This window comes from Phoxinus phoxinus (assembly GCF_949152265.1).
Source record: "Phoxinus phoxinus genome assembly, chromosome: 24".
NCBI lineage: Eukaryota > Metazoa > Chordata > Actinopteri > Cypriniformes > Leuciscidae > Phoxinus > Phoxinus phoxinus.
The window spans coordinates 16,147,098-16,160,500 of NC_136899.1; the positions used below are offsets into that span (position 1 = coordinate 16,147,098).

Below are 13,403 nucleotides of genomic sequence, written 5' to 3' on the forward strand. Positions count from 1 at the left end.
GTTGTCAAAAGTAAACAGGTCTGTGCCTACCTTGGCCCAAGGTCTGTTTGGCATGTCATGTGGTCGCAGTGTCTCCTTTTGCTGGTTCCAGTCCACTGATCGGCAGGTGTCGACATTGCTGTACATATGCTTTGATCTGCTCGTTCATTCCTTGCCAGTACACACACTCTCTGGCTCTCCTCAGGCATCCTTCCACACCTAAATGAGAGGAGTGTATACGCTGGGTTATTTCTCTCCAGAGTTTCCAAGGGACAATAGCTCGTTCACCTCTGAAAACAATTCCATCCTGGTAACTCAGCTCCCCTTGAAACAGGTCATAATGTCCTATTTCTTGTGGTGTGTCTGCTTTGTTCTTTGGCCAACCATGTTGTATGGTTTTAATCACTGTTTGTAAAGTTTTGTCCTCTTTCGTTGCAGAACGGATTAGACTGAGTCTGTCCTCTGTGTTGCGCCATGTTGATTGTCTCTAGCTCTGCTCCCAAATAACCAGTTGGTGCACTTTCTGGTAGATATGCTCTGCTTAGAGTGTCTGCTAGCCACATCTCTGGCCCTGGAACATACACAACATCAACATCGTATTTTTGAAGTCTCAGCATCATGCGTTGAAGTCTTTTTGGCGCACTCAGCAGTGGCTTCCGCTGGATGTTTTCAATGGGTTTGTGATCACTTTGTGCTGTTACTTTCCGTCCATATGTATAATAATGAAACTTTTCCATCCCAAAGAGTAGAGCTAATAGCTCTTTCTCTATTTGTGCATAGCCACGCTCTGTACGTGTCAGTGCTCTGCTTGTGAATGCTACTGGCTTACCTCCTTGCATTAGTGCAGCACCGAGACCTCCGTCAGAGGCATCACACTGGATGGTCAGTTCTTCATCAGGGTTGTAATACTTCAGCACTGGAGCATTTGCAATTGTTTCTTTTATTTTACAGAATGCCTCGTCATGCTGCATGGTCCATCTCCATTCGCAGTCTTTGTGCGTCAGCAGTCTCAGGGTCTCACACTGGTCTGACAGATGTGCACAAAACTTTGAGAGGTAATTTACCATACCTAGCAGTCGCTGAACTCCTTTTACATCTGTTGGTTTTGGCATGTGTGTTATTGCACGAACTTTGTCTGGGTCGATTTTCAATCCATCAGAAGTCAGGAGGTGTCCGATGTAAGAGACTTCTTTTTGTCTTAATTTGAGCTTGTCAGCATTCAGTTTGATACTTTTCTCTCTGCATCGTGTCAGAAACGCTCTCAGCTTTTCATCGTGGTCTTTCTCAGCTGCTTCTTGAGTCTCTCCTTGTCCTGTAATAAGCACATCGTCAGCTATAATGTATATTCCTTGCAGGCCCTCTAATGCAATTGTGAGCTTCCTCTGGAAGATCTCAGGGGCCGGACTTATCCCCATGGGCATCCATAGCCAACGGTACCTTCCAAACGGGGAAGAGAACGTGGTGAGAAAACTGGATTCTTCCTCCAGCCTGACATGCCAAAAAACACTTTTCACATCGCACACTGTAAATACTTTGGCTTTGGATAAGTCCGGAAGAATGTCATCGATTGTGGGTAGTGGGAAATGACTGCGTTTTAAAGCTTTGCTCAAAGGTTTTGGGTCTATACATACTCGGAGTCTGCCACTGGGCTTCTGCACAACCACCATGCTACTGATCCAATCTGTGCTCCGCTCTACTGGTGCAATGATTCCTCTTTTCTATAGATCTTGCAGCTCTTCCTTCAGAGGTTTCATCATGGCTACTGGAACCCTTCTTTTGGGGAGTTGTACAGGTTTTACAGTGTCGTCAATCTCAATTCTGTATTCTCCATCTAGGCAGCCATCACCCTCGAATACATCTGCATAATCTGTCTTTATCTGTTGCAGTGACCACTGGCTGGTTGTAGGTTTTTCTGTGGTGACTATGCTGTCTATTGCAAGAATGTTCTCGTAATGCACTTTAATTAGTTTCATAGCTTCACTTGCTCTTTTACCAATTAAAGGAACAGTACATTTGTTATCCACAACCTGAAACTCCAGCCGGTAAAGTTTGTGGTTTCTTGGATTCCTTACTTTCAGTTTGCACTTTCCTAGCGGTGTCACTTTGCTTTGGTTGTACATTACAAGCACAGTCTTTGTATCCTCCAGTTTTATATTTGGGCTCAGTAGATTAATGGGAATTACATAACAGCTTGCCCCACAGTCAATCTGAAATTTCACAAGGTCCTCTCCCAAAAACATCCCTGCGTACAACTGTGTTTTCTTTTCTTTGTCATTTTCTATTTTATTTACAGTCTCTGTGTTTGTTACACCAACAGTAAGAATATCCTCATACTCATCGCTGTCCTGTTTAGTTATCTTGTGCACTGATTTATGGTTCGTTTGTCTCATCTGCGCTCTACATTTAACTGCAAAGTGATTTGCCTTTCCACACTTTTTGCATTTTTTCCAAAAGCTGGGCATTTCTGTTTATTCAGTTCATGTTCTTTACCACAGAATTTGCACGTGATCATCCTGTCACGTTGATGTCGCTCTTGCCGCGCTCCTTGTCTAACAGCATGCACCTCTTCTATCGCAGCTCCCGCAATAGCTCTGCTGTTCTGCCGTGACAGCTCTGCTGCTCTGCATGTGTATGCACGTCTGCAGTGTTAAATCTTTCTCGCGAAGCAGACGCTCTCTCAATCCTGCGTTGTTAATTCCACATACGATCCTGTCCCGTATGAGCGAATCTTTGATTTTCCAACAGTTCTCGGCCACTCTCGCCAATGAGGTAGTTAAACAACTTCACCTTCAACTTTTCCTCCGCGTCCGACATTGTTAACTCCAAGTAGAGGTGAAACTGGTCCCTCCAGGATTTCCGGCGATGGGGGTTTTAGTCCCTCCATCGTGCAGCTCTGTTCAGCCGCAGCTCTCCACTGTCTGCTTCCTAATCTAGTAATCTAGAAGTGCCCACGCTGCCACCATGTTTTCTATGTGTCTTTTCCATGTAATAAAGACAAACTCTCAAAACTGAATTGAGTCTTATTTTAATGTGTGGGTCTCTAACATAGACAGTGGTCTACACACTTCACATGTGACTCTCTAGTGTGACCCTTTTTCCGGTCCCCACTCCAACACATATACAACAATAGTTCCTATTGTTACATATACTATTAGTGGTATTATAACAAAGTGGAAGCAATTGGAAACAACAGCAACTCAGCCACAAAGTGGTAGGCACTTAAAATCACAGAACGGGGTCAGCGTATGCAGCAGTGTGCGCAGAAGTTGCCAAATTTCTGCAGAATCAATAGCTACAGACCTCCAATCTTCGTGTGGCCTTCAGATTAGCTCAAGAACAGTGTGTAGAGAGCTTCATGGAATGGGTTTCCATGGCCAAGCAGCTGCATCCAATTCCTACGTCACCAAGTGCAATGCAAAGCGTCAGATGCAGTGGTGTAAAGCTTGGACTCTAGAGCACGCCGCCACTGGACTCTAGAGGAGTGGAGACGTGTTCTCTGGAGTGACGAATCACGCTTCTCTGTCTGGCAATCAGTCTGAGTTTAAAGGTTGCCAAGAGAACGGTACTTGCCTGACTGCATTGTGCCAAGTGTAAAGTTTGGTGGAGGGAAGATTATGGTGTGGGATTGTTTTTCAGGGGTTGGGCTTGGCCCCTTAGTTCCAGTGAAAGGAAGTCTGAATCCTTCAACATACAAGACATTTTGGACAATTTCATACTTCCAACTTTGTGGGAACAGTTTGGGGATGGCCTCATCCTGTTTCAACATGAATGTGCACCAGTGCGCAAAGTAAAGTCCATAAAGACATGGATGAGTGAGTGTGGTGTGGAGGAACTTGACTGGGCTGAGTCCTGACCTCAACCCGATAGAACAGTTCATCTCTAGCATCTCATTGGATGCATACTCTAGAAAAGAGGATTTTATTTGTGGTGAATCTGTTTGGTTTGGGGACATCTCATATTTGTAATATCATTATGTTAGGCTAATAAATGCTGATGGATTTAGACCTTATTTGCTGCATTTGTAATGCTGGGGCTATTCTCTCCTCGTCATTATTAGACCTTCACCTAATGCTCACTGCTGGCTGGTCCTGGAACACGGAAGCAGAACTAGACACACTCAAAATCGACAACTATTTTATGGTTTTATTTTATGATCAAACATGCACAAAGCTCAAACATTACATGCTAAAAAATAAATATACGATGGGCCAAAACATTATGACCACCTGCCTAAAATGCTGTTGGTCCGCTGCGTGCTGCCGTCTGGACTCTACAAGAGCTCTAGGGCCTCATTTCTAAAATGTCTGGAAACTATAACTATATGTGAAATCTAAAAATTGCAAATGATCTTGAAATTGTGCGCAGATGAATGGTTTCAGATCTCCGCCTTGTAAATGCCTAATTAATATCATTAACATAAAAGAGCAACAGTCAACGTCCAGATCCTTTACTTGAGTATTGTGAGTGGCAAGAATTGTTTGGATGTTCAAATACCTGCAGTTCTCCGACTCTCTGCCACAAGGAGAAGTGAGTGTGCCTGCTTAGACCCTGAAGTGGTGCTAAGCACTTCCATGTCAAAGACCATTTTTATAAATATGAACGTTGGCGTGGATTTTAGCGTTTTTATAAATGAAGCCCATGAATGTATCCTGTGGTATCTGGCACCAAGACGTTAGCAGCAGATCCTTTAATTGCTGTAGGTTTCGAGATGGAGACTCACATGCTCAAATGGATTGAGATCTGGGGCATTTGAAGGCCATTCAAATTATTCTGCTGAAAGATGCCACTTCCATTAGGGAACACCATTGTCATGAAAAGGGTATAGGCTGAATTTTTTTTAGATGGCACTTGTCAAGTTTATGTCCCTTATGAACGGCCAGACTCAGGGTTTCCCAGCAGAACATTGCCCGGAACATCAAACTCCCTCTAACTGGCTTGATATTGTCCCACAGTGCATCCTGGTGCCATCACTAAACCCAGGTAAATGGCGCACATGTACATGGCCGTTCACGTGATGTAAAAGAAAACGGGACTCATCCGACCAGGCGACCTTCTTCCACTGCTCTAATGTCCAGTTCTGATGCTCGCGTGCCCATTGTAGGCGCTTTTGACGGTGGACTGGGGTCTTCATAGGCACTCTGATTGGTCTGAGGATACGCATACACAGCAGTGACACATTTCTCCTATAGCCATCATTAAAATTTTGTGTGACTTGTGCCACAGTAGACCTTCTCTTGGCTTGGACCAAAAGGGATAGCCGTCGTTGCCCTCGTATATCGATGAGCCTTGGGTGAACAACACCCTGTCGCCACTTTGTAGTTCTCGGACCACTGTTGGTAAATTCTCACTACTGCTGGGTAGTTTTAATCAAACTTGAACTATTTAAAGTAATAATTCGCTCATAAATTTAAATCCTTGGCTTCTGCTGTAGCTTTCAAATTCAAAATCTCAGTCAACATGTGGCATTTGATGTGTTTTCTTGTTTAAAAAAAAAAAGTGAATGTGTGTGTCAGAGATCTGCTGATGTAGTGCGTCAGAACGTGTCTGATTCACAAATGGACGAGTTCTCTCATCGCTCTTTCACTGCGGTGGGTCCAAGTCAAGAGATCAAAGCAGTGGAGATGCGGATGGGGGATCAGAGGAGGAGGAGGAGGAGGAGGAGGAGAGGAGAAAGGGGGGAAGTGGGAGGTGTGTGTGTAAGGAGGGATGTCCTGCAAGATTGACGCGATCTAATCCATTTTGTGACAGACTCCTTGCGATATATAAGCACGACATCTTCACATTCCTGAATTACTTGGACTCTGACCCCAGAACAGGTGTTACTGAAGAGCAAACGTCCAAAGACACATGTAAGTTAAAAAACTCTTTCTGATTTAATCAATAGAGGTAGATATTAAGTAAAAAAAAAAAAGTTAATTTCTCAACAGAAATCTGATCTGAGAAAGTTAATTAATTAAATATATTTATATATAGGTAATACATTTTGTTTATTTTTATTAATTTTGTGAGGAATTTGATTAGTTACTTGTGCACAAAATGTGCAGTTTCGACCTGATCTGACCCTTAAAATTAGTTTCTATTTTGTGATAGTTGATAGTATACATACTGTGCAGGTAATTGAACAAAATACAAGTGTTGTGCTTACTGTCATAGCTCTTTGTGTCGTGCAGTGCCCTGTCTCAGACTCAGCATGCTGCCCGCCGCCTTCACTCGGCCCGTGACGAAGTGCCTGATTGGCTCGCGCTTGGGGACCGTCGCGTTCCTGCTTCTGCTCGTTCTATCCGCCACTAAATCCTCTGCACACGGCACCACAGTCGAGCACGACCTCCACATCGTCCACAACGTTGATAACAGAAGTAAGTTTTTTTTCTCGATCAGTTTTTCATTGTAACGAATTTATTATTCACAGTATTCACATAACAGCTTCAAGAGACTTGACTTAACATTGGATGGCAGATAGAGCAGCACGCAATGCCAGTCAGTGGAGCAGCTTTCAGACGTTCATGGATTTAATTTTTTTTTATAATAATAGGACATAATATAAATTCGTAATGCATCAAATTGCACTGTGTAATCAGTTATATCTTTTCATAAATAATTATAATCACTGTCATAAATATATTAACATGTAGCCTACACGTTATACAATGTAAAATAACATTTTAAAATGACCAGTAAATAAAATGATACTTACAGCATTTTTTGTGCCTGTATGTTATAGCTCATGACATTATATTTCACTAACTTGTATAATGTTAATATGCCAACCTGTTTGAATTGCTTAAATCTGCTGTGGCTTAAAATATAGCTACTGATAAAAATAATGATTAATGCAGATGGTAAAATAAAATAAATGGCCAATGCTTCCTCAAAAATGCACTTCCATCAAGCATAGTTAACAAACATAATCAGGAGACTAATTTTTGATTAAAAAATATGTTACTTTAAAATATACACTTTGACTGTAAACGATGTGGAACAGTTTATAATCAGTTTATATATGTACAGTGTTTTTACAGTAAAATTACTAGTGCAGTTCTTTTAAATAAAAAAAATTCACTGTATGGCAGATAACTTGTGAAATAACAGTTTTTATTGTAGCATTTTTACCCTTTTTTAGTCAAATCACTGTGCACTTGATTTAACTCCTAAAAATGATTTTCATTGGTTTAACCTCAAGTTCAATTCAAGTTGATTCAGTCATATTAAATTATGTTTTTGACTTGAATAAAACCAGTTAATTTCTAGATTTGCTCACGGCACATTGTTTAGGTTGCCAAAGGGAAGACAAGCAATACTTAGAGGATTCTATGCATTCTGAAATGTGAAATTTGGTGTTGCTTATTTGTTTTCATGCATTTTATAACTGTGCATTACAAGAACATAAAACTGATCATAAGACATTGAATGTGTTTAAATAATGTATTACTTATATATTTCAGTAAAAATAACAGTGAAACTGGAATTAGATTATGTTTTGACAACAAATAGACAAACATGATTTGTTATATGCATGCATATGCCAAATATGCACTTTAATAGTGACATTTGTCTTAACCTGCCCCAATCAGGTCCAGAGATCGACCCGTTCTGGTATGTGGGTCGCGGTGTGAGACCCATCGGGCGGTTTGGAAAGAGACAGAGCGGAGGTGATCTGCAGCCGGTGGTCAAATCTCTGGAGCTCCTGTTGAACACTCTCAGGAATAAAGAGAGCTTGCGGAACGCGCTGGCACAAGAGGAGTCAGACTGGTTACCGTGAGATCTACGACCTACAGCAACCTTGTTGCCTGTGATATTCCAATGTGTTTTAGTGTGTATAACTAATCGCAGTTTTATCATTATCTCCATGGCTGTGTGCCTCTCAATATTCATTTCAAATAAACTGACTGGCAGGTGAAAATATCTGTACATATTACATATGCAATCTATATTAATAAATAAATGTACAAATGTATGTACTGGTATACGTTGTCCTCTTATTAGTAGTTTACTGTAATGGATTATGCAAACTACTGCTCCACAATTAAATTAAAATATAATCTACCAAAGAAAAACAAACATCTCCGAATCTCTTCAGGAATGCAAACTTTATTCATATTTATTTGAACACTGCTTGTGTCAGAACAAATTTGGCACATGAGAATTCATTGGCTTTTTTCTTTTCGCTACAGAATATTTTCTCCCCCCTCCCCATTAACTTTTTATGGTTAAATTACACAGAGGACATTCTGATAAGAGGCGGGCTAACGCCCTTTCATTCATGACAGACCCAAAATACACTTGAAAAGCCTACGATATTTCATATCTTGTCTTTTTATATACCTCATTCAAATGTAAATATGCATTCGATTTTTCAAATAGAAAAATACATGACACTGTAGGACATTTTCAATTTCTTGACTGTGCTTTTTATGGGATATTTTACATCTATTAGAAACGTGATACATGCTTTTATACACTAACATTGCCATAGACAACAACAAGGAGCAGGACCCGTTTAAGAGCATGAATGCTGAACAGCTCCTCTGTAGAGAGAGTGGAATGGAGAAGACAAAGTTTGGGATGATGGTGCAAATTGTATATTGCATGCTATAGTTTATTCTCCATTGGCTCAAAAAAAGAGAGTTCTGTGGAATATCTCAAGGTAACTAAAGATCAATCTTTCATGCTTCTGTGATTTCTCTGAGCTAAAAGGGCCAATTTGTGTGACTGAACGCACAGACGTCATCTTAGTCACTCACTAAGACAACATGATGCACAGCTGTAACTCTGCATATAGAGGTGGATATGAATTAGAATAACTCCGCTATTATTGTCAGATTTCTAATGGGAATCACAACAGCTTTCCTTGCCCAGTGGCAAATTTAAGCTAATGTGATTTGTATTGTGGTACAAATGTCCAGGCTAAATAGCATTATAACAAACATAAAGATTATCTCTGTGAGAACATAATGCTGTGATCAAACACACTGGTGGTTTGGTTTATCATAAGCGTGAAGTTGTAACACTGTGCCATTGCAGCATTTTGCTAAATGTTATATTTACTATTGCTATGGATTATCAATTGCAAACCAATCTGCACCACAGAAACATTACAGAATGTTTTAGAATGTCCGAAAATGACATTTTAAGTATGTACATGATTTTCTAGGTGAGCAGTGCTCTCAGAATAACAACTGGGGTTTTCCAGATTAATAAATGAATAAGAAGTCAACAAGGCCATAACCCTTGTGCCATAACCCTTGTGCCATAACCCCGGTAACATATTACCGGAGTGCTTCTCACGGAGATAGCAGTGATTTGATGTTCGTACTCAAGAGATCAATAGATATCTGAGGTTGATTCAAACATAAGTATGAATACATATATGATTCATGCAAATACACTCAAAAAATAATTATATGGCAAGGTGGTCGAGTGCTTTCAAATAGCATTTGACTCTTATTTTTAGGAAAATAAAATAAAGACTAAATTATACATTTCACAGTTGTTTTAAATGCTGAATGCAGTTTTTAGACAGCACCTCAAACAAACAACTCCAAAAGTGACCATCGGAAAAAGAAACCTGAGATATTTGCACCAGATACGAGCAAAACAGAAACATGACGATGAAAATCAAACAGGTCCTGCAGATATTTTCTGTTTACTTTCACATAGACATTTCACACATTTAAAACTTTTACCAAATGTGCTCCATCTTCTTTGCAAAACAAAATAATGATAAAATAAAGGTCACATTGGTCATCCCGAGAGGTCTTTTTCTAGTCACATTGCCAACATACAGATTTCAAACATGTACAACACTCAGCAAACGTTAGAAAAAGAGGTGACGTCCCAGATTTTTAACATTTACAATTGTTCATTGTTACACATACAGTAATTACATGAGTTTAAATCTACAATTAAAACCCTCTGTGATGGTTCATTGTAGGAGTTTGGTCTCCATTAAGGCCGAGAGATAGATAGATAGAGAGAGAGAGAGAGAGAGAGAGATAGAGAGAGAGAGAGAGAGAGAGAGAGAGAGAGAGAGAGAGAGAGAGAGAGAGAGAGAGAGAGAGAGAGAGAGAGAGAATCAGGTCCCCTGGTAACCGGAGGTGTTGAGCTCCAGGGTTTGGTAGAGTTCTTGGGGTCAGAATTTATATCAACCCTACACAGGTTGAAGGACCAGAAGTTGGATCAAGGCACTGGTGTGGAACAGCCTGATGGTCCTAGCAGTCACAAGCGGTGCGATATTGAGCCATATAGCTTATCTGAGGATCACAGAGGTCACGTCTTCTTCTCATGGCCTCATAGATCTCGCCTGCGGCTCAGATTTGACTTCCGTTTCTGTGTAGAAGAAATTCAAAACAGCCTCTTAGAATTTTTTTTTTATGGAAATCCATTTTCATAAACACATCTGCACATTAAGCCAATATATCATTAACACTTAGCTCTCTTAGCTCTGAACGAAAATGTACTTTCGCATAATCTAATTACAAGAATCTTGAATAAGCTGTTGCTGTGATTGTTATAGCCAATATAAGGGAATTTAAAGGGATAGTTCACGCACTAATGTAAATCCTCACACCATCGGTAGCACTTTACAGCTGGGTTCTTCAACCTTGCTCCTGGAGATCTACCTTCCTGCAGACTTCAGTTCGGCCCTGTCACAAAAGGCCCCCTAAACACTCGCTGTCTTTTTATGAGTCCCGCACTTTCACTTAGACTGTTGGGTAGAAGTCTGCCGCGGAGCAGAAAAATAAATTTTCTGCCAGGTATTTTCCTCGATATTCTCAGTCTGGCAACCATGTGCACGCACTCTCTCTGCACTGCAAAAAAAGTGCTGATGATCTGACAACACCGACAAAAATGTATGTTAGAGATTAGCAATGTTCGTTGTGAAGTTTTGCTCGAATTAAAGTTTCATTTAGTCAGTCTGTTATTTCATGAGCAATTTGATTTGATACTAAGAACCTTCTCTGTGACGAACAATAATAAATACGAACATGATTCTTGACCTTAGTGACACTTAGAACATAGTCCAATGCCGTGGCACAACGAGCACACTCAGGCCCTTAAGAGAGCAGCCAGAAAAATGGAGCGCAACTGGAAGAAATCAAAACTAGAGGTATTTCGGATTTCATGGAAGGAGAGCTCGATTGCTTACAAAGAGGCTTTAAAAGCTGCTAGATCTGCTTATTTTTCAACCCTATAATAAGAAAATAAACATAATCCTAGGTATTCATTTGAAACAGTGGCTAAACTAACGAAAAAGAAAGCTTCAAGCCCAGAAGTTTCCAAGCAACACAGCAGTAATGACTTTATGAACTTCTTCACTTATATGATCGATAATATCAGGGACAAAATTATAACTATGCAACCGTCTAATACAGTATTGCATCAGGAAGTGCATTGTAATCTCCCTGAGGAAAAATGTTATTCATTCATTGCTATAGGAGAGGAAGAATTTTGCAAACTCGTCAACTAATCTAAATCGACAACTTTTATGTTAGCCCCTAATTTAATAACAAATTATCCTTCCGACGGAAGTGAATCAATCAAAACTAACTTTAGCTGGAAAATAACATTATTTAAGAACCGCTATAAAGCCAAAACAATCTGTTCCCTTAAATTATACGTTTATCTCTGTAAAGCAGCTTTGAAACAATCTACATTGTTAACCCATTTGTGCCCAAATTTTTCTGAATGGTTTCATGCATATAGTCGTGTTAATAGTGTCCTATATGAACATATTCTGCATTTATTTTCCCCAGTTTTTTTTTCTTTTTCTTGAAAATCGTATTTGAATGTGCGGCAACTATAGTTGCCGGTGGGCAAATATGTTGTATGCACCCCCTCAATGTAAAATATGAATAGGAGGAGAACATTTGGCATCATGGAAGAGATGTTAGTAAAATTCTTAAATCTTAAAACACAACAAACAATAAATCCATTTGTCTTAACCCTTGTGCGCTGTTCGGGGTCTTTTTGACCCACATTTCTAACTTTCATTCATGGATAACATGGATAATTTGACACAGTTTAGTGTAAGATTTTTGCACATCTTTTGGAAAATGCAGTTCCCTTTCAAGGCGGTAACTTCAACATTACGTCAACTGAGACGTATATGGGAACTCCTCCCTTCTCCATTTTTGCTGAAATCTTATAAGCTAACGCCAGCTGAGGGACAGCTGGCCAATTGACGCGAAGCATGCAAATACTGACAGGTTCGCGGGCAGTATAAAATGCATGGGCGTGACAATTGCGTCAGAATCTCTTTCTTCACGCTAGAAATCAGTCATCGTAGAAGTTGCATTAGAGGACTATCAACTTTTCTTCGAAGCATCCAATGGCTACTACATGCCAGATATGTGCGGGCCCCCTGGACCCGCCCGACCCTCACGAGTTCTGTGTCGCGTGCCTGGGCCTCGCCCACGCCGAAGCGGCACTGAATGACGAAACGTGCGCCCACTGCGCCGAGCTGCCAGTGCGCGCCCTCAGAGCCAGAAGCGAAGTGGCTCGAGCAACAGTAGGGATGAGGCCCACTGCCGCCAGCGAGCCGCTGGTGGGCCCTCCCCCGCCCGTGGACGAGGTTTTCGACGCTGTCAGCTTCGCGGACGCGAGCTTTCGCCCCCCCCCTTGCCGTCGCGAACTTCGTCTCCTTCGGAGCTGGCGGGGAAGACGACTCCATGTCGCTATCGGCGTCGGAACAGGAATGGGCGTCTCAATCAGAACGCCTCGACCAAGAGGGCCCTGCAGACCTCCAGGAGGAGCTCGTCAGGGTCCTCGCTAAGGCCATCACGGAGCTGGACCTCACGTGGAGCGCCCCGGATGAGCCGGTGAGAAGCAAGCTGGACTCGTGGTTCCTCCAGTCGAGCCGTCGTCAGACTGCATCGAGGAGAAGTACCCCCGTTCTTCCCGGACGTCCATGAGCACGTGGTGAAGTCGTGGGCTGCGTCCCAATCGGCACGCACCCACTCTAACACGCAGGCCATGTTCGCGCACGTGGACGGGGCGGAAGCCCACGGGTATGTGCGCATGCCTCCCTTCGAGGAGACCGTTGCGGCGCACCTGTTCCCGTCTTCGTCTGCGCTGGGTTCGGACCGCAGCCTGCCCTCCAAGCCGTGCAGGTTCACAGCCCACCAGGCAGACAAGACCTATGCATCTGCGGGGGAGGCAGCTTCAGCTCTTCACGCCATGGCAATCCTGCAGGTGTTCCAGGCAAAGCTGCTCCAATCCTTGGACGACGGCGCAGTGGACCCTGACGTCATCAGGGATCTGCGCGCGGCAACGGACCTCGCACTGATGGCCACCAAGCGCTCTGCACAGGCTATCGGCCGCTCCATGGGATTTATGGTCGTCCTCAACAGGCACCTATGGCTAACCTGAAGGACTCAGACCGCAAGACGCTCCTGAACGCTCCAGTCACTCCCTCCGGCCTCTTT

The 13,403-nt window shown here is 42.1% G+C and overlaps 3 protein-coding genes across 5 annotated transcripts in view; 1 reads left to right on the forward strand and 2 right to left on the reverse strand.

The window, feature by feature from the left end:
• LOC306992256 (uncharacterized protein) overlaps positions 1-13,403 on the reverse strand; it is a 239,093-nt gene that overhangs the window by 24,676 nt on the left and 201,014 nt on the right. The window lies entirely within an intron of this gene.
• Positions 5,795-7,887, forward strand: prlh2 (prolactin releasing hormone 2). Its single transcript, XM_079602331.1, has 3 exons — positions 5,795-5,828; positions 6,150-6,335; positions 7,551-7,887. Exons 2-3 carry the CDS (start codon positions 6,170-6,172, stop codon positions 7,736-7,738), a joined length of 354 nt encoding a protein of 117 aa, XP_079458457.1. The 5' UTR covers positions 5,795-5,828; positions 6,150-6,169; the 3' UTR covers positions 7,739-7,887.
• Positions 8,055-13,403, reverse strand: part of myripb (myosin VIIA and Rab interacting protein b) — a 220,380-nt gene continuing 215,031 nt past the window's right edge. For all 3 annotated transcript variants that reach the window (XM_079600926.1, XM_079600925.1, XM_079600927.1), the window contains one exon: positions 8,055-10,305. In XM_079600926.1, coding sequence (XP_079457052.1) covers positions 10,259-10,305 — 47 coding nt within the window. In that variant the 3' untranslated portion in view covers positions 8,055-10,258. The remainder of the gene's footprint in view (positions 10,306-13,403) is intronic.

What these genes read in the sequence shown, in the direction of transcription:
- prlh2 (XM_079602331.1), top strand. Translation starts at nt 6,170, where the DNA reads ATGCTGCCCGCCGCCTTCACTCGGCCCGTGACGAAGTGCCTGATTGGC. An exon ending in CCACAACGTTGATAACAGAA is followed by an intron (nt 6,336 to 7,550) that starts GTAAGTTTTTTT and finishes TGCCCCAATCAG; the next exon opens with GTCCAGAGATCGACCCGTTC.